Source organism: Pyxicephalus adspersus, chromosome 6 (genome assembly GCF_032062135.1).
Source record: "Pyxicephalus adspersus chromosome 6, UCB_Pads_2.0, whole genome shotgun sequence".
NCBI classification, from domain to species: domain Eukaryota; kingdom Metazoa; phylum Chordata; class Amphibia; order Anura; family Pyxicephalidae; genus Pyxicephalus; species Pyxicephalus adspersus.
In genome coordinates, this window is record NC_092863.1 from 63,388,998 (window position 1) to 63,409,548 (window position 20,551).

The following is a 20,551-nucleotide window of genomic DNA, read 5'->3' on the forward strand; positions in this document are numbered from 1 at the left end:
AGATTTCTCAACACTGAAGTGTCATTCAGTTAGGTAGGAAAGGTATTTGCCTTTGAGAGTTTTTAAATTTAAAATAACAAAAAATATTTTCTAGTGACAGATTTACTTTATGGATCGAGTTTTAGAATCAATGTTAGGTTTTATGGTTAGGTTCATGTGGTTTTTTGGTTCGGTTAGGATGGTTTATTCTTTACTCAAAGCTCGCCTCCCCACATCTTAGTGCCCAGAATGCTGCGTAGAGTTTTTAAATGTAATCCCTTGAAGCACTGTACAAGCCGCTGCTATCCAGCACTTTCAGGTGTATCAGATAGTGTGTACCCCACTGGGTGCTGTGGTTCCACCAGCCTTCCATCAAAACTGTGTCTTATAGTGATGTATGCGTTAAGGGGACTTCTACTGGTACAGTGAGGCTGGTATTAGGATGACAACCACAAAGCCTATTTAAAAATGTCTAGTCAACAATGAAACCCCTTACGTTTCTTTAATCATAAGTGTACTTTCGGAAACCATAAAAATTCCCATCTATTAGAATCATGAAGGTCACTTATGCGGGTACAAGGTGAAATGCATAATTGGTATGCCTTTGACTGCATGGCCTCATCCAAGGTTGGAATATACTCCTTATTAAGGATGTGGAAATGTAAACAGATCTAAAAGGTCAGATACATTTCTAGTCTCAAATGGTTTCTACAACAGTTCCAGGAAAATAATCAAAGGCAACACATTCTTTGAATGCAACTTCAAAAAATGCTATGTAACAGACTTGTAGGCTGAATGTGAAGAGTGGGAAAAAACCATCAGAATGTAAGTCACTGAAAATCATTATAAATTTAATTGTGCAAATACAGTAGATGACCTCTCTTACCATTACACAACAGAACCAATGAAAAGCCTTCTACAATCCAGAACACATAGAAATAAAATACAAGTCTAAAGCTCTCAAGATCAGATCAGAGAGCCATTTGTAAGTCAAACTGGTCACCTAGACGTTGCACTACTAGCAACTAGAAGCCTATTTTTTTTTTCTCACTGGGGCAGACATAGAACTTTTTCGAACCATGAAACAATGTGGAAGGTAGGTGATTTTAACGTACGTTTCAATGGGAGATTAGGAGAAGACTCACCCACTTCCCCCACTATTACGTACACACATTCAATAATTGTCATTGGAAAGGATCTTTTACGACCCTTTCCAAAAAAAAAAAAAAAAATGAACGAGTGCTGTACATACTGCGCCATTCTGCACTATGAAGAGGGGGACAGGGCAGAACGATGGAGCGGCAGCCCCCTTTTATTTCCATTACGATCATTCCTCGTTTGTGGATCTGCCAGAACGGCATCGGACGAGCACAGTACACATGCCAGATTCTCGTCTGATACCACCAGCCCTTAAGCAATTATCAGACAAGAATCATTTTGTGTGTGTACTGAGCCTTAGATTTTGGGCAGAAAATGAAAATGTTTAGTCTTGCACTCAAAAAGCTGTTTATACCATTCATGAAAGTGCAGAATACATATTAAAATCTATAGCTACAAAAATATAAAATGTCTCCACTGTTTGACACTAAAGGTCAGAATGAGGATTAAACAATGCATAAAAGAAGTCCCCAATCTAATTATTTTCTTATGCTCTTATGCATTATGATATTTTCATTCACAAGCAAAGCAAAAATTACATTAACAAGCAAAACTATATTCACTACCTGTCAATTAACTCTATATGTAAAAAATAAAACAAATAAACACAACTTTGGTTTAAAAAAAAAAAGGGAAGCATTTAAAAGCCAAATTCAATAACTTTTTAGTTAAATAAGTCTTCCTTTGTAAAAAAAAAACAATGTTAGTGTTAAATTATTGCTAGGTGATTTACAGAGCACAGGAGACCAATTATGTTATTACCCGCCACTAAAAAGTCACAAATCTAAGTGTAATCTGAATTTAAATATTGAAGCCAGAATGTTACTTTTTATGGTAGAAAATCAACTACGCAAAAGGTAATATTTATTGGTTGGTAAAGAGAACCAAAATATTTACCAAGCTTATGGGCTATAAAACCAGGAATCCTAGAAATTTAGGACAAAATTAGGATAACAAAACACCTGTAGCGAGGATCCATATCATGAAGGAAGCCCAGGACCCCAGCACTGAAAACATAAGCTCCATCACATATCAGATACACATATATACCACAGGTAGAATATTACATGGCAAAACTGCATCCAATTTACAAAAGTCCTCAAAATGTATGGCAAATTTAAAAAGGTTTCCCCTGTCTGACTCTTCAAACCCATTTAATAAAGCTAGAGGGGTACTGATCCTGCCCATCCACAAAAAAAAAAAAAAAAAAAAAAAGCAGCAAATCAACGCTAAAGGCAAAAATTCCTAGCTATTGCTCAAAAAAATATAGGTGATGGAAAAAAAGCACTAAATCGCACTTAAAAAAAACACATTTTTTCAATTATCAATAATCAAGCTACATATTTATTTACTTCTAAATGTTATAAAGAAAAAAAAAGGTAATATTTGTGAATACCTTCCAAATTTCTGATTCTTCATGTGATTCCATGCTGCTCTCGTGACCAGGAATGACCCCCTCAAGTGAACTCTATGAATAATATCTAGTGAAATGTGAAAGTGAAATTGATCATGAAAGACTGTTATTTCCTTTATGCAGAGCAGCAATAATTATTGGTCTTTTTGAAATATACATAACAGGTTACTCTGTTAGAAGCTGGCCTAATGCTCTTGAATTAAAAAAGTTCATTACAGTTCAATAACTACTACAATTATATCACAAAAGTTATACTCCCAACATGATTTATTATTAAACTGAAAGACTGGCATAGAATATTGCTTTATTATAAAGGCATGCACTGTACAATGTAAAAATGAAATATTTTAGAAGGAATAAAATGAAATAATTTCATATGTAGTATATTAGTGGAATACAGCAGATCATACACATCAGCATTCTCTTTAAAGAAATATTTGCTTACCGACATGTTATTAGCATAAAATTAAAGAAAAACAATATACAAATAGACAGAAATAAACACCATCCCAGGGGAAAGAGCACCAAAGGCTTCTTTCTTCTCAGCCCACTGACAGATAAGGTAGCTGAGATCCTAATAGAAGGAATTGGTTCTGGGAACACTTGGCAACACTCAAGCAAAAATCAAGCCATGGTATAAAATAAGAATCTCAGTACACACCAATTATTCCTATTGGGTACTCCCCCCTCATTCCCCTGAGGAACAAAAACTGAAAAGAATCAGAACATGCAGCAGTACTCACCCCAATCTGCATCACTGATTCTTGCAAAAGAGCGATCTCTCAGAATCCTATAGACAAAGAAAAGATGAAAAAAAAAAAAAAATCACATAAGTAGATGTAAACACAAAAACAAAAATCCTAACAAAATTAGAGCTAAGGGAAAAAAAAACTGCACACATACACACCAATGCACATTTTTTTTTGTTGTCTTTTTTACGGTCCAAGTAAATGGACCCGATATATAAATGATCTCCGAGACTGGAGAAGATAGACTATCATAGGGGAATCTGGGTGAGCCAGCAAACCTGAAATGGATTTCTTAAAATCATTTGCTATTATTTGACAAATGTTTTCAATCTTGGACTAGATCCATTCCAGGTTTGCTTGAATACCCAGGTTCACGTATGATAGTCTATGTTCTCCAGTCTTGGAGAACATTAATAGACTATGCCCAATGTTTTATTACTATATGTGCTTTATAGCACAAGATCGGTTAATTGAAAACCATTTTTTATGAATAAACCGTATTTACATAGCACCAACATATTACACATCTCAGTGTCAAATTATTCAATTATAGCTGAAGACTGCTGGGACAAGTCTCTGGCCAGTTTCTTCTATTTTTGAGGCATGACCCTGTCCCCTTTGGTGAATAGAGTTTCCCCATTCACTACTAAAAGTTTACACTCCACTAACTGTAATCTCCACAACAATTATCCAACAGGCAAAGTTGAGATACCAATAAAAACCTCAGTGATTGTGCAGAAAAGTGATGAGGACACATTAGATTTTCGTTTTGTGAATGTTGCAGCTGAAGGGCTTCCCAAAAATTTAATTTTGCAATCATGACGATAAAAAAAAAAAAAAAAAAAAAAAATCAAAGTGATTTCCAAGGAGATGATTTCTAGAAAATATAGCAGTACAAAAGTGGTAAGTAAAACCTTTGAAACATCCTTCACACAATAGGGCTGTTAACCTTTGCCTATAGAACAATAAAAACACTTTTCCATTCTTCTTTGTTGTGTAATGCGCATTTTATCAATGCATATCCATTAAAATCAAAGCGAAGACAATGCAAAAACACATATCACGTGTCAAAGCTGCTTTAGCATGCCTTTTAGAATGAATGGCACTGAAATGTGCTAATATTTGTAGCATATGTTAAAGTAACATACACATTACTACAATCCAGTGGAAGAAAGAGTGTGAATGAGCTCTAAGGTTAAAATATTCTACCAATTGTTGTATTATTCTTGTGTCATCTACCTATACTTTATTTTCAAATTGGTATAATTTTGTGTGTAATATTATATAATAATATTAAAGACCAAACTATATGAGAGAATATATATATATATATATATATATATATATATATATATATATTTGCCTTATGACATACATTTATTACAGAATCTCTTGGCGTAAGTCTTTAACAGCAGTGTATGTTTCTTTTAATCCCCTCTTCATGTCCATCCAGGACTTCAAAGATTACAGAGGGGTAATGCTACTCTGAGAAAGCCATTTTTTTAAAATAATGTGCCAAGCTTCAAACTATTTCTCCCTCAAATATAAATCTCTTATCTCTCTTTTTTTTGTTACATCACCATTTGGGGAAATTAATGGTTTCATAATTTATCCCTTGAAGTGTTTCACCCAAAATTGTTAACAAGGAAACAATTTGGTATTTCCTTTCATTCTTCATTCATATTTAAATAACATTACATTGCGCTCCTAGACATCAATTCAATACGTTGTCCACTATTTTCTACTATAGTTCGATAATGTCACAAAGATAATATTCATGTATCAACCACAATGAATGTACCAATTGCTATTTTAACATGTTATATGATATATCTACCAGTGTGAAGTTAGGCATCACTCTGACATGGTACATACCATATTTGATACCACTGAGCAATGCTAGCTATTCACTCTAGCTTACAATTTTACACTATCGATATTTGTGATTTATGTGATAATTTATGACATTGAAATGTTTGCAATTTTGTGATTCTGTGGGGAATCCCTCCACAACTATTCTGTTTTTGTTCTTGTGGAGCCATCACTAAAGTTGAATTCATCACATTTTGTACATACCTATCATGATGTGATATTATTGAGGTATGTTTCTTCAGCATGATAACTGATTGTTTGATCCAATATTGTCATCTTCATACATCTCCAGACTTTTTTTGTTTTTCTAAAGTTACAGGTATAATTCATCTCACCCTTTTTTATGCATATTTAACTTTCATCAACCCATTTAACCCATTATTAGAAACAAATTCCAGTGAGGAAACTGTGTCCTCAGTGGGCAGGAGCTGTGATGCAGTGCAATCATTAGAAGAGAACGATTTGTGCCTCCCCTGTAGGCGGGGATGCATTGCCGAGCACTGAGTGGCTCCACCCGGGCCACCAATGCAGCTGCACTCAGGGTGGATGCACATGATTGATCTAAGGGCGGAAGTACTCTAGACACGCACTTGTCTATGAGTCTTCCCCATTTAAAGACAGACACGCCAGCAGCGCATTCACGCTGTGTGCCTCACACAACGCTCCTGATTTCTATAACACTGAGTGATTTGCTTCATTTATTTTTCATCCATTGCCATCCATTCAGGTATCTGTTTATCCTTTTTTACAACTTTGCAAACTTCTCTTCCTATTACCCCTTAGATATAATTGTAATAAAGATTGATTTTAGTGTTTGGTTTTGCACACATTTCCAACAATATTGGTTCTTTAATATTGTTCTTATCATTATTCATTTACCTTGACCAAATTAAACCCAACCTTTATGGTTGCATCAAAACAGTTTTTTATTAGACACTAGTATTGACATCTATGATCTTCTAAAATATTCTTTTATTTTGTGTTATATACTTAATAATTCTACTTACTATTCAACTATGAACACATCTTTCACTCCCAGATGTTCTCCTTATAGGATTTCTTGCTTACCCCTAAGTGGGTAAAGTACCCCCTTTTGTTTTTAAATCAAAATTTTGTTGGATAAGTTATTTTAATGAGGTTTATAAATACATGCATGACATTACAAATATCTAGCCTGGCCATTAAATTCAACTATTTATGTTTACATAATATATATCCATTTCGAACGATGTTACACATTTTCTTTATTTTTCTTACATTGTAAAACAGTACTTCATTTATTAGTAATAATGTTTGACAGGATGTTGAAAAAAAATAGTTATGAAGCGCTTGTTTTAATACCTAGTACTTATTTATATGTAGTCTGAAATCCAACATCAGGCTGACAAAGTCCCCTGAGGAAGCCCTAAGGGCGAAACGCGTTGGAACTCAATTGAACCTCATTTCCTAACATCAATAGCGATAATTTGTCTAAATAAGAGATTAAAAACCACCCTCGCGTCTTTGGACACAGCAGGGTGGATCTCACTGTCAATATGATGTATTGTTTGTAAAACATTTGCTCTTTTTGTTGTTATCTTCAAATTCCTCAACTAAGGAATGCCACTGTACATTACAACTAATACACTGCCACAACAAACAAATACCCTGGCTTCTATTCCGTTTTCTTTTTTCTTTTGAAATAAGCATGAGGTAAGTCAAGGATCCTTTATCTCTGTATGGGAGTTAATAAATCTATGCAGGTCAAAAACAATCTTCCTATGTCAGCACTACAACCAATCAATTAGCTGGGAGATAAAGATTTGGCTATTTCAGAATTAAAAGTCATGCATTAGACAGTTTGATTCTTCTCTATGGTATGTTGGCAAAAGGGACATTTCTACTAAGACAGTGGCTACTTTCTAAATTAAACATACTGTAAAACTTTACAAATCTTTTGCTTTAATGCAATGTATTGTTTTTAGTTGATTTAAAGTAGAAAAAAATTGAGTCTGCTGTGGGAGAAGGCTTTAAACCTTTAAAAACATTGGTGAACCAAAAACAGGATTTATGCAGCTGCAGCCTATTTAAGATATATACAAAGGATGGTGCCATCAAACAAGACCTGAAGTGTCATAGATTGTAGAACTCTTTTTTCCTATTGCTAGAAAACACAACCATAGGGGAAACATTAAAAGATGTACTATTAATAGAGCCAGGGTTAATGTTGTAGGCATTGATTTGTATTGTGTATCCTCATGGCAGCTGACTAGCAGAATGGAGCTTCTAATAACCTGCACACAACCAGCTCCTGAAAACGGATACAGCTGTACAATTAAACATACCTTCACACAAATCATACATTGGGTCATTTCTATTAACGTTTCTGGAATAATTGTCTATGGTGTTTAAATGGTTTTAGAAAGTGACACAGACCGTTCACCTTTCAGGATTTCTTTTAAATTTAGCTGTAGGTTAAAAAAAAAAAAAAAAAGCGAATATGTTTTTTTGTACATAGTATAAAGCTGATTATTTCTGAAGCTTCATGGGGCTACTTATAGATTCTTTCATTCACTAGGGTAAATAGGAGAAAGATCAAGCTCTAATTCACCCAATATAAGCCTGCTGGTTTATCTCACACTGTGCACTTCTTCATACAATCTACTTATACTAGACTTGCCTGAAGTGGTGCTGTCATTAAAATTATACTTGAATTTCAGAAAAGATCATATTTTTTTTTTTTGGTTTTTTTTTTTAACCTATACAAGCTAAGAGCAGGATCCAAGTAGAGGCCTTTAGTTTGTTTTTGCTGTTCTATACAGTATATTCAATATGTGTCCCAAATCATCACAAATGTAAGCGAAGATCATCAAATTCAGATCAACGATTTTGATTAGTCCTACAGTACAATTATTAGCATCACAGGCATGTTTACACGTGAAAACCCAATAGCTTACAAAACTGATACCAATAAATTTGGTGTGCCTCAAAACAATGAGCACTGAATATCTAAGAATGGCTCATATTAACAAAGCTCCCGAATTACCAGTGAAAAGCCCATCTTCTCCTGCAGACCTTTGCATGAGAGCAGCAGTCTCTCTAAATTGGTCCTGATGCCGCAACCCTCGCCTCAGCCTGGTCATTAATACAGGGCTGCTATCAGTACTAGACAAAAGTGTTACTAAATACAACAGAGCTGCAGACTTGTCAAAGCAGCGTTTATGTCAGACTGTAATAGAACAACTGTCAGATACTCACTGAATATACTGCAGTATAAATGAAGATTTAAATTAAATTAAAAAAAAAGAAAAAAAAAAAACTTGAAAATGTCATTAGGAAAGAAATCTGGGGTCACGCCAGTAGATCACACTGTATCTTCATTTAAAGTAACAACTCACACATTATTGGAGTTTGTTACACACATTACATAGGGACACAGAATCATCTACTAGTGGCCAAAAATATTGCACAAATAATCAAAAGCAAGTGAACCATCGTGACGCATGTCATTTAAAGTACATATTATTAGAGCATGTAAAACAAGAAAACAAAGAAACAAGACTGAGCCAGTATTATTTTACGTCTTCCCCCTTTCAAAAATAGCAAACTTTGGATGTATTTTTCATTTTATTTTTTTTAGGCATTTTTGTTAATAAGTGTTGATAGGGTGACGTAGCCTGTTGTAAAGAGGAAAAAAGAGCCCATCGCCACTGCGCTTGTGTGAGATAGGCCTCTCTTTCCCTTAATAGAAAAAATGCCCCTTCTGTGCATGTCCCGGATCCTGGGCATGTGCAAAAGGAGCACCAGAGCCTCCAGCGATGCATGATGTGGGTATCCTGGGAAGCTCTGCGCTCCCATTCATGAAAGGAGAGTTGCTGACCCCTTTAAAAAAAAAAAAAAAAAAAAAAAAAAAAAAAAAAAAAAAGGGTGTTGCACTTAAAAATAAATAAACAAACAACATTTTCCCTTTATATATAAGGGTTGTCGGTATTTCGGTATCTTTAATACATGCAAATCCACACTGCCCCCAGGCTTCCTAACTTTACTAACTATACCTTTCCCAATTACCAACCCATTAAGCAAAGCATACATTGAGAGTGTGCTTAATTTGTTGCAGAGGGGAACTTTAATTCTACTTTAATGACGTAAACTGGACTGCCCTTTTTTATCAAAGCAAAACGGACTTTTAGAGCCAGAACCAGGAATATGTGGTTTAAATCTGAGGAGTCATTACATTGAATATAATGCTCCCCAGTTGTCTGTTACTATTTGATAGTCATCAGCCACTAAAATAGACCTTTTAAGTTAAGATGCGTACACACTTCCAATTTTTATCGTTCCAATCGAACGACGAACGATCGATTGGGCAAAAAATCATTCGTAAAAAAGTAACCAACGACGCCGACGAACGAGGAAAGTCGCTGGAAACGAACGACCGGACCGGCCGATCGGATTGGACGACGATCGTTGAACATCGTTCGTGTGTACGGTCGTTCGTTGATCGTCCATGTTCAGAGCATGCGTGATGAACGAACGTCCGTTCACTTTCCTGTCGTGCACATAGTTCCTCTATCGCTTAAACGATCGTATCTATTGTGTGTACAATATCTACAAACGATCGTGTCGTTACCTCTATGTGCAGGATCGGTGCTATACGATCGTTCGTGTATATCGTGCAGGAACGTTCGTCGTTCGTTTTCCAACGATAATAATTGGAAGTGTGTACGTAGCTTTAGTGAAGTCCCATGATCTATAAATATTTATTTACACAAAACAACTAGTATTTTACTTTTATTGGCTTATTTACTTGGTACCCAAATATTCTACTGATTGAAGCAAACAGAATAAAAAGAAAAGTTGTGCACCTACTCGTCAAAGTCATAAAACTATCAGCAAGTGTTTTTAAAAATTAATGATTTGTATTTCTCCCCTTGTTGCTCCAAACAGTCTGCTGGAGAATTTTGCACAGGTGTTGTCCAATATCATTAGCCTGCACACTGCTGCATAGATGACAGGAGAGCAGCAAGATGAGAAGAAATGCTGCAGAACCGGATGGTAATCTGTACACACTAGAGAGCAGAACAGAGAACAGTAACCTAGATAAAGGCAAAATCTCCTTCCCAAAGTGTTCACATTATACACAGGAAAATATAAATTACTGGAGTGCACCGCTCAAAATACTGATAAAATAGATGCAAATAGCTGACAATTACTTACCCAGCATTGTTAATCACAATGTCTGTAAAATAAAATAACATTATTAGTTCCCCAAATATCCACAATATCAACAATATAACAGTGCCAAAAAGTATGCAGAGATTCTTAAGGGAATGCATTTCTTTTTTCATTAAAGCTAAACTCCTGGCAGTAAATGCTCACCTCCATTATATAAAGCCCTAGGGTGTGGACGGCCCTTTTTGTCCTCCCATTTCATGCAGGACTGCTAGTCCTTAATTGCATGTGATGATGTCCAAGTGTTGTGATTATTCAGGCAGTGAGCAGACTTTAGGAGACTGGTGACTGGAGAAAAGAGAAGCCTTGCCTGGGTGAGGAATAAGGTGAGCTTATCCCCTTTTTAATTGAGTTTTAATTAATTTAAATTAGATTAGTTAAATTAACTAGTTAAATTAAGTTTAGCCCTAACTTTGTATCTTAATTTCAGTTTCACCATGTGCTTTAGCCATCATTTTTTGCCTCTGAAGGTCAGATAAAAATATGTTATAATGATGTAAAAATGATGGTTGCTTTGTATTGTTGCAGCCCTGAAACAACCTGAGGGTTAAGTGTGAATTAATATTACTGGAGTGTGATGAATAAAACAATAATTACAGGTGCTTGGTAAACACACAGATTCCAGTTCAAACACCAGGTGAGCAGTGCTGGGCGGTTTCTTGTGCAGCACGTCACATAATAAAAATATATATATATATATATAGATGTTTAGCATTTTTATTGTTGGTAGATCATTTGGACTTGGTCATTTAAAAAGTAGCTCAGAAGCCAAACAATAGTGGGCACCCCTGCCATGGAACAACTTGATAAGTTGAAGGTATAAGCACCAAGAAACTAGCAGACCAATCTTTCTAACTAGTAGATACCACCAACAATTAAGAGAGAAGAAGAATACACTCCAATTGGGTTGACCATAGGAGATCTAATATAATACTGTCATCCTCGAGGTGCCTGTGCAATGCAATGCAAATGCTATTTTAGCTACTATAGAAAAATGGGTTAAACGCAGTTTGAGCAAAACAGGATTTTAAGTAGGTGTTCATATAAAAAAAGCAAGAAAAAATTTTTGGGGTGGAATGTTACAAATCTTTGTATTGTATTTAAAATGAGTTTTCAAAAATAACATTAGAACAAAGCTCATAACATGCTTTACAATCATACTTTCTATTGACACATAACCATGTTACAAATGGTTGTGTTTCCTGCCTTCCTCTTGTTTCCTTCTTCCCGGGCCAAATCGGGAAATGTCAATGGATTCATTACTTAATACACAGAAAAATATCATCAACTACATGAATTTGTATTTATACCTGCACATTTATTCATACAGCTTAATGCATACTTATAGATTCCTGTGTAAATGTTCAATCTTCTTCTGAAGTAGACTGGGTCTATGAAACACATCCGGCTCAAGTGGGGGGACAAAGGCAGCCCCCCCACACTGAACTATAACTGGTACTTTTTAATTTTATATTCAAACATCATTTGTAACATGGTTAGGTTACATGGTTATACGTCAATAGAAAGTATGTGATTGTATCGCATGCTATGAGTTTTGTTTTAATGTTCTTTTTTAACTCAATTTAAATAAAATAGAAAGATTTTTAACTTTCCAAAAAATATATTTTTTTGCTTTTTGAACATTCCCTTAAAATCCGGTTTGCTCAAACGCTCCGAGTTTATTCCATTTTTCTATATTATCTTTTTGGGATGTGGGGTGTCTTTCAAGTGGCCCTGAACTAAACTCCATGTAAAGCTATTTTAGCTACTACTTTAACCAGAAATAAAGTCCCAAAATAAAAAGCTGCTATCAACTAGAAATTTGGGCAGAAGGGCCATGCAAAACCAAAAAAGGGTTAACCCCTGGCCACGAATGGCAGGTTGATGCAACTTCCTGCATGGACGAGTTACACCATCAGTAAATGTCCAATTGCAGATCAGGGTGATATTGGGCCTCATCTCAAAAATATGCTTTGCTGTATCCAAATGTCTAGCTACTGAGCAGAAAAAACATTGTCCTAAAAGTTTTAATATACACAAAAAAAAATAGTAAGGACAGTGCGAGTCTACAGACATGGAGAAAGAACCACCAAAATATAATATAGAAACAATAAAACAAACAATCTATAAAAAAAATTATCAAAACGTAATAACATAAAATATCTCTTCTGAATGGGGAGACCATTACTATTATTAGCATTACCATTTTTAGCAAATAAATGAATGAACTACAGTAATTAGGAAACAGCCATCTAAGTGACACTATGGTCTTTGGCAAAATTTAAAAAATATATTGTCAGCAACAGTAGGTAAAGCACCAGGGTTTTTTGATCGCTTTCTGTTACAGAAAGCGTTAAAGAATTCTGTTTTATGATTTATGCAAATGGAAGGGCCTTACGATTTAAAAATTCCTTAATTCCCTTTAAATGCAACCTACTTCCCTGCTGAGTGAACAAAAAAATTATTCAACCTCCAACCTTGGGGATGTTCAATGCCACAGCTGGGTAATTTTAGCATTTGTCAAACTTCTCCATATCAAGAATATATCAGCCCTAATACCAGCAACAGAAATCACTTTTTATATTGCCAGCAATGTGCCTGACTCTGATACAGACCTCCTCTGACGCTAACAAGTGGATGATCTGAATATCAAGTGAAAGAAGGTCCCTGCAGCACAAGGGCACAGATCTACGCAATGCTCAAACTGTAGCAAGCCTTGATTATTATGAATGCAATGAACATTTATACAAGTTACTTTTTTTTGTGATTGGCTACTACAACAATAGTCAGAGAATGGAATACAAAAGGTCCTAGACAGAGATCATGGTCACTAGACAAAATTAACCAACAAAGCATTATATAAAAAATGCTCCCAATCTTTCTTCTTCTGCTAAGATGGGCTGCCACACACAGCTTTTCAAATAACGATGAACGGCTACAGCTAGCAGTCTTGTATGTTACACTTCATGCCAACTACAGTTATCTATAGTAAGGCACACAAAAAAGCAATCCATTAACAAAAACACAATTACAGTGTACAGGATAATTTATGTTGTTTATATACATAGCATGATTGCCCAGTTCTCGGCAGTGTGCAGGAATAAAAAAAAAAAAGCAGCATGTTGAGATGTTACCAAGATATGTAACGGGCCCAGCAGGGTGAAGAAAAGGGTTAGCAATTGCTTGACTTGCACAACATGTAAAATTAGTTTATTTTACTGCAATTTACAGATAAGTTAATAATTGCTTGTGTGACCAACCTAAATTCATGAGGAGGCCATCAGAGTTTAAAAACATATAGGAGAACTACAAGCAAGCATCATGCAGGCAGCAAAAATTCTTATGTGCGGCTGCCAAAGGATTGGTAGAATTGTTGAGCCCCTACCTACAATTATTGAGATCCTCAACATTACAAAGCAGCACAGTTTAAGAAAAAAAACAAACATACTCCTATTCTGCTTACTTCAAAATAAAGCAGTATTACAGTTTAGACAGAAATACAACCCTGAACAATGAAGTAGTTGAAGCACAAAATTGAGGTGACCCCTGCCCTGTTTATTTCTCCTGTCCTTATGCTCACCCTTAGCACCACAACAAAGCCAGACTGGATCCTAGTGCTGCCAATATCTCTAATAGGAACATTTATTAATTAAACTGGAAAGGTATTAAAATTTCTAAAAAAAAAACTTTTTTTTATTGTGAGCTGGGCCTTCAAAACACACAAACCAAACATTAATTGAAGTGTTAATTTTTTGCCCAAAGCTGAAGAATCTGGAAATGTCCCAAAACAAGACAAATCTGTACAATGAATGGACACCAAATACAGAATCTAAGATAAGTGGATACTAATGTTGAAAAATGCTAATCCAGATCACAAAATTTCCATCCTAGGCTTAGTCGTCTCCTACTGATTTTATAAAGAATCTCTAATGCTTAATATGTTCTGCTGAACCAGACATTCTATCAAAGCTGAAAAGATTTTTATCAGTGAGATCACTTTTATAGATCTTAGAAAATTTTATGTTTAAAAGCTGTTAAAAGCTCTGAAAACAGAGATGAAATCTAAAGACAACATCAATACACAAATTAATGAAATGGTCCGCAAATCAATTACATAAAACGTCAATGTTCTTGCTTATCATTCGCTCAGATGCTCACAGGCAGAGAGCTAAAAATCACATAACATACTGTTTAAAATATTTCAATATTCAGTAATTCACCGACCAGAAGAAAAACAGATGCAACTAATGAGTGGTTATATAACACACTCTAAATCAATTAGGTGATAACAATGAGATGAACAGTGCTGTGAAACAAAAAACAAACAATAAAACAAACATCTGAAAATAAAACACAATCTGTGAAATCAATCAAATGTGAAGTCCATACATCCAAATACAACATTACCTTTTGCCTGCACCTATTGGAAAGCTGTTCACCATAGATAGATGGCACTACCAAGCCACTCTGACCTTTGCAATGCCAGAACTTTTGGACAGGGGTGGGGGAATTACCTAGTATGGGGCACAGAAATTTCTGATGGCATTCCTGCACTATATACATCCCATAGAAATAACCTTAGGACCAAATCATAAGCAGAATAAAATTATTACACAGTATTTATATAGCCCCAACATATGCAGCGCTGCACACAGTCCATAGTCATGTCACTAGCAATTTTGGGGGAACCTGCAAACTTCATGCAGATAGTGTCCTGGGCCTCCCAGTGCTGCAAAGGCCAGATTGCTAACCACTGAGCCATCAGTCCTGTCTGATCAAACCAGTGATAGCAGTAGCGTGATTATTCAATGAGACTTCTCTCTGTACATTTCACCACTGAGGCAACATCCTTAAGTGCTGATGTATGCCTAGGTAAATTCACACCATCATGCTACTGAGCCATAATAATCATGTAACATACTTCTGTCCTAATATCAGCAATTTTTTTCCTGTGAATGGATTTATGCGGTTACTATCATGGTGTTGATTACCAATCTTGCTGAATATATGTCAATATGCTTTCTAACCTACCAGTGGCATGGAAGTCACATCATATCGGCAAGTTGCTTTCCAAATACAAGCAGAGGTGATTTGTATTGGTATGTGGACTTCACTTTGGGACTTGTTTTGTATGGACTTCACATTGTTTCATTGTATGTTTTCTTTATTGATGTTTATTTTGCAGTACTAATACTAGTGTTGGTGTTCGAATTCGGGTTGTCCTTATATTCGACCCGAATATGAATGGACCCAACCCGAAAAACACGGTATTCGATGGCGCAAATTCGTGTGTAAAAAATGTGTTAGGAAAACAAAAAATTGATGTTAAAATAATTTATTGGAATGTGTCTGATTTGTGTAACTTTTATTTATTTTTTTTACAGGTTATCCCACAATGACAGGATGATTTCCACAGATTGCACACTGCTCTCAATGAATGCTGGCCACGGCCGCAGCCGTGGAGATCATCCTGTCAATGTGGGATAACCTTTAAAAAAATTAAAAGTTAGTTACACAAATCAGACAGCCGCATCAAAATCAGACAGACAACTGTGCAATACGCAGCCAGGAATCTTTCAATGAATGCGGCCGCGGCCAGCATTTACTGAGAACAGTGTGCGATCCGCAAGCACTAGTGGTTAAATAGGAACAAGTCTCCCCATTCAAAACCTCTAGTGCTCGCAGGGAACACTATCCCTATTCCTGGATACATTTTCTCTATCCGGGAACACAGGATGGCCCTGTGTTCTTGGATAGAGAAACTATTTAAAAACACATACAACTAGTAAAGGGCTGCAAGAGCAATCAGGGGAGCAGAGCTGACGGCTGATTGCTCTTGCAGTTGTTCACAGTCCCTAAAAATAACCCAAATTCTCCCACTATTGACTTTATTGGTGTTAGAATTCGGCATTCGATCACCCGAACAATATCTCCCTATTCGATCGAATAGCTGTCGAATCAAATAGTTAGATTTTCGACCAACATTACTGATCACCACAGTGTTAGACACATTTTCATAGCTGCAGTACACATTTTGAAATGAGGTCTTGTAATTTTTGGATGGAGCTTTATTCACTATTTAAGTGGGAGTAGTTACCTATTCTTCCAAATGCATCCAGGGCTGCTTGTACAAGTTTCTCTCCTGCTTCCACTGAATCTAAAGGAGAACAAAAAAAAAAGGATTATGGGAATAAGCCTTCAACTTGACTTGAACCAGTCATTTTTGTGCGATTACATATTTTTATACTTAGAAAAGCTAAAATCATATTTAAAAGGAAAGTGAGAATTTGGGGATTGGCAGTGCTAGATCCCTTTCTGTCTGATCAATTGGCTTTAATATCTACTAAGGCACAAAGAAATTGGTATTAGCATGGTGATTTATATACAAATGCAACTCCCCCAGAATAAGATTTTCCTGTTTAGGCCTTCTAATATTCACGTATCTCCTCCCCAGGTTCATTCACTGCTTTTTCTAGGGCGGAGGCAACTATAGAAACATCAAGGCAGGGTACTGTATGTTTTGTCGCCATGTTGCCTACTCTGCCAGTCCTTACCTTCAGCTATGATCAGCCTTTGGTGTAGAGAGGCACGCAGAGAATTAGTGATGTTGTCACTGGGGTGAAAAGTAGGGTATGTCATGAAAATTGAAAGGTTTTATCCAAAAATATTAACTAGCATAGCAATGATGGAAAAGGAGGGAAGGGCAGGATCAGTTTTGATCTTGTTACAGTGAGGAAGAGGTAAAGCCTTTGTTATAGTTTTTTGGAGTTTGTGTCCCCACGGGGGTAGTTCCCTTTAATTTACTATGCTCTGACAGCTGTCACAAGACAGAAAGCAAGAGAAAATGTGACTAGAGTGTCTTGCATTCCGTAATATAAACTGTATTAATGCAAAGATTCTGGTGTCACCAGAGAAGGTGAACACTAATATTTCCCAACTAATGAACCTAGTCAAAATAACTTTGAGCTTTTGATAGATCATGGCAAGAACGACAGAGCTTATGATGTGTTAATTTTCATATCAACTCATTCTGCAAACATATTAGATCTGCATGCAAAATATATATTATGAAGAGCATTAAATAGTGACAGAATATTACCTGTAAGAATCCTTGTATCATTAATCAGATATACTCAGCAGAGTTAATGGCAAAAACAGTGGAGGTCTTGGAGCCATAGCCTTAGCCATAGGATAATAATGGCATCAGTCAGTTCACGTCCATAGAGATGCAGAGATATGCTTAGAAACTGCACATCTTCAAGGAGGGGAGGCATAGCAAATGAATGTGTATGCAAATGAAAATTTATCACAAACCCCACAAGTTGAAAAAAACAAAACAAAAAAAAAAATTTTTACAAAAATTTAAAAAGATGAAGATACTACTAAGAAAAAAAAATGCCAAACTCCTCAACAGAAAGGTGTAAAAGCTGTCGCCTGAAAGAGATGGGAATTTGATACTTCGACTCGGCAGGGATCTTAGTGGGCAATTTCGGATTTGGAGGACAGCACTGAGACATCAGTGATTCGGCTCTTCTTGAGAGCATGACCCTGGAGAGCAGGAGCATTCCACTGCAGTGTCTTTAATGGAAAATAAATCCACTTCTGTGAAATACATGCTTTTACTAATCCAGAAAAGAAGCCAACATCATGTTCAACTTGTAGACAAGCTTTGCGAATAACAAATGAAAAGAGCAAAAAGAAACTGAAGTACATAACACAAGCTGACACACAGAATTGGATTGTTTAGCAGTGGAATGATGGTAGTACAAACGGTTATAAGAAACATGTTAACCACAGAACAGACACATGCTACAGGCATACTTATAAAAAAATAAAGGCTGTAACAAGACTAAAGATGTAATAACATTAGAAATTCCTTCTTTTCTCAAACATTGAGGTTCAGGCACAGAAGAATTGTAGATTGAGGTTTAATTGTAGATGATAAACATGACCAATCAAATCATCCACTTAGTTAAGATAAAATATAGTCAGTAGGCACACATAGTGTTACAAATGTAACCAAAATAGGGAAGTTGGTAGTGCAGGGGATGGGGGAACCATGGGGAGTGTGGATGGAAAAGGAAGTAAAAGCCTCCGAAAGGGGGGGGGGGGTGTAACATCATTTGTTTCAGTGGATTAAAGCCTGACCATGAATTAAACTTCCAGAAAATTCATCTGGTCAAATGGCAGAAATTTGGGGATCCCAAACTAGAAGGTATTTTTTATTCTATCTATTAATGTTAAAGCTTCAATCTGGATATGTATTACAGCCTGGATTACTCTGTTCCAAATTGGCAATGCTCTTTTCTTTCCTTTCTTTTTACCAGGTTTCACCAGATGGTCTGGTTGCATATAAAAACAAACATAAAAAAACAAACAGAAAGAAACAAATCTTCCTCATCAAAAAAGCTGTGCAAGTTGGCATAAAAGTGGAACTATTGTTAAAAAAAATTGCTAGTTGTTTATTGCAGAAGGAATAGGTGATGTCCCTACCACAATAAAACATACCTACTTGCTTGTACGTAATTTTTTCTGTAATGTACATGGAGCTGCACATAGACAGCTTAGTGTACAATGCCGGCATACCTGGCTGCTGGAAATAGACTGTGCGGAGGAGTTACGCCATTCTGGCCTAGCCAATCAAGATGGCCAAAGATGCAAACCCCAAAGAAGACTAGGTGAAGATCCAAGACGGACTCCTGTCTGTTCTGCAATAAGGAGCCTGCCAATTTTTACACTTTAGAAGCTTAGTTTTGCTTTTTTCAGGGGAGCTTATTTCAGATAATAGCAGACAAAAAAAGGGTAATCTTGCGGCCTTGTTAATAAGGAGTCCTAGTTTCGTTACTTCCTTTTATACAATAATAAGCTGGCTTCTAAGTTGAAACACTTTAGTATGTGCCCCTTGTGGCATTAACACACATTGTCCTTTTAACAAACATTGCACCAGCGTTGTCAATTTTCAGAACTCAGCGTTTAACCCAGAACTATTTTTAAGCCTGGCGGAAAGAAGCTGCAGGCGGGTGACAGCCCCTGTGACTGAACGGCTGGAGGAGAGCAAAAGCACTGGAATGCAAAAAAGGTTGAATAAAGGTGAAAACGATATTTTCACATGGAAGATCCTTTGCTCTTTGTGTGTAATCAGTGTTCTCTCTGCACAAGTCCACCGTGAATTGCTTTTCAGAGCCAGACCTTTTCAATCAGCTGTGGAGCTACAAGTCTAATTTATTAAGGGGTATGGCAGACATCTACAAGGATTTCACACATTATTCTGTTAGAAGGGCACAGATATACCTATTTTTTCCAATACAAAACTAAAAGTCTAATTGTTCTATAATCACATTACAGGTTCACTTTGATTCTGTATATTAACCCAAGAATCTGCACAAACAGCCTAGAACATAAGCTCAAATTTCCACAAATGGAGCCAAATGCTTAAGTAATGTGCTTGTTCTTAAGATATCAAGCTGCTTATTACAAGGTAATGGCCAATAAAGAGCTTTGAAAAAAAAAAGCTGCAAATACCTGAAGCCATCAAGGATCAAAGTGTTGACATAGTTAAGACTGTAAATATTGTGCAAGCAAAACTAACGGCTGTTCTTCGTGTGGTATTAACACACTGTTAAAGAATATGTATTCAATTTTAGAGGGCTAATTTATGCTTTACAACAATTAATTTAACAGTTTTTCCTAAAGCGATTTATTCATGTGCTACAATTTGTACATGTGTGAATTTGGAAATGAGTTTTGTGGCAGCAAAATAAATTAAAGATGAAATACACATCAGACAAGGACTGACAGAATGCCGTACCATAATTGGCCACCGCTTTTCCTCCTTTTGCCCTAATTTCTTCAACAACCTTGTCAGCAGCTGATGTACTTTTCCCGTCTCCTTTGATGTCACCTCCCAGATCGTTGACTGTAGAATCAATCATAAAAGCAGATATTATTTTAAATGGAAATTAGTGCAGGTGAAAGAACAAGGTAAATACACTAAATGGTAATATTAAACAATTATACAAAATATTAACATTGCTAAGATGAGAAAAAGCAGTGGTAATAGAAAACAACATATCTAAACATGGAAAAAAAAACTTCTATGAGCTGTTTAAAGTGGTTTGCATTTTCTTTTTCCTGATTTTTATGCAGTTTCTGTCACAATAATCATAAA

General features: G+C 36.0%; 1 protein-coding gene across 1 annotated transcript in view; it reads right to left on the reverse strand.

Annotated features, from left to right (window-relative positions):
- The window catches only part of HSD17B4 (hydroxysteroid 17-beta dehydrogenase 4), a gene marked incomplete at its 5' end in the record, with an annotated part of 118,523 nt that extends 98,224 nt beyond the window's left edge, over positions 1-20,299 (reverse strand). Inside the window, 5 exon segments of the mRNA XM_072416048.1 lie at positions 2,534-2,618; positions 3,295-3,341; positions 10,369-10,390; positions 16,481-16,540; positions 20,192-20,299. Of these exon segments, the coding sequence (XP_072272149.1) occupies positions 2,534-2,618; positions 3,295-3,341; positions 10,369-10,390; positions 16,481-16,540; positions 20,192-20,299 (322 nt within the window).
- Positions 20,300-20,551: the final 252 nt, after the last annotated feature.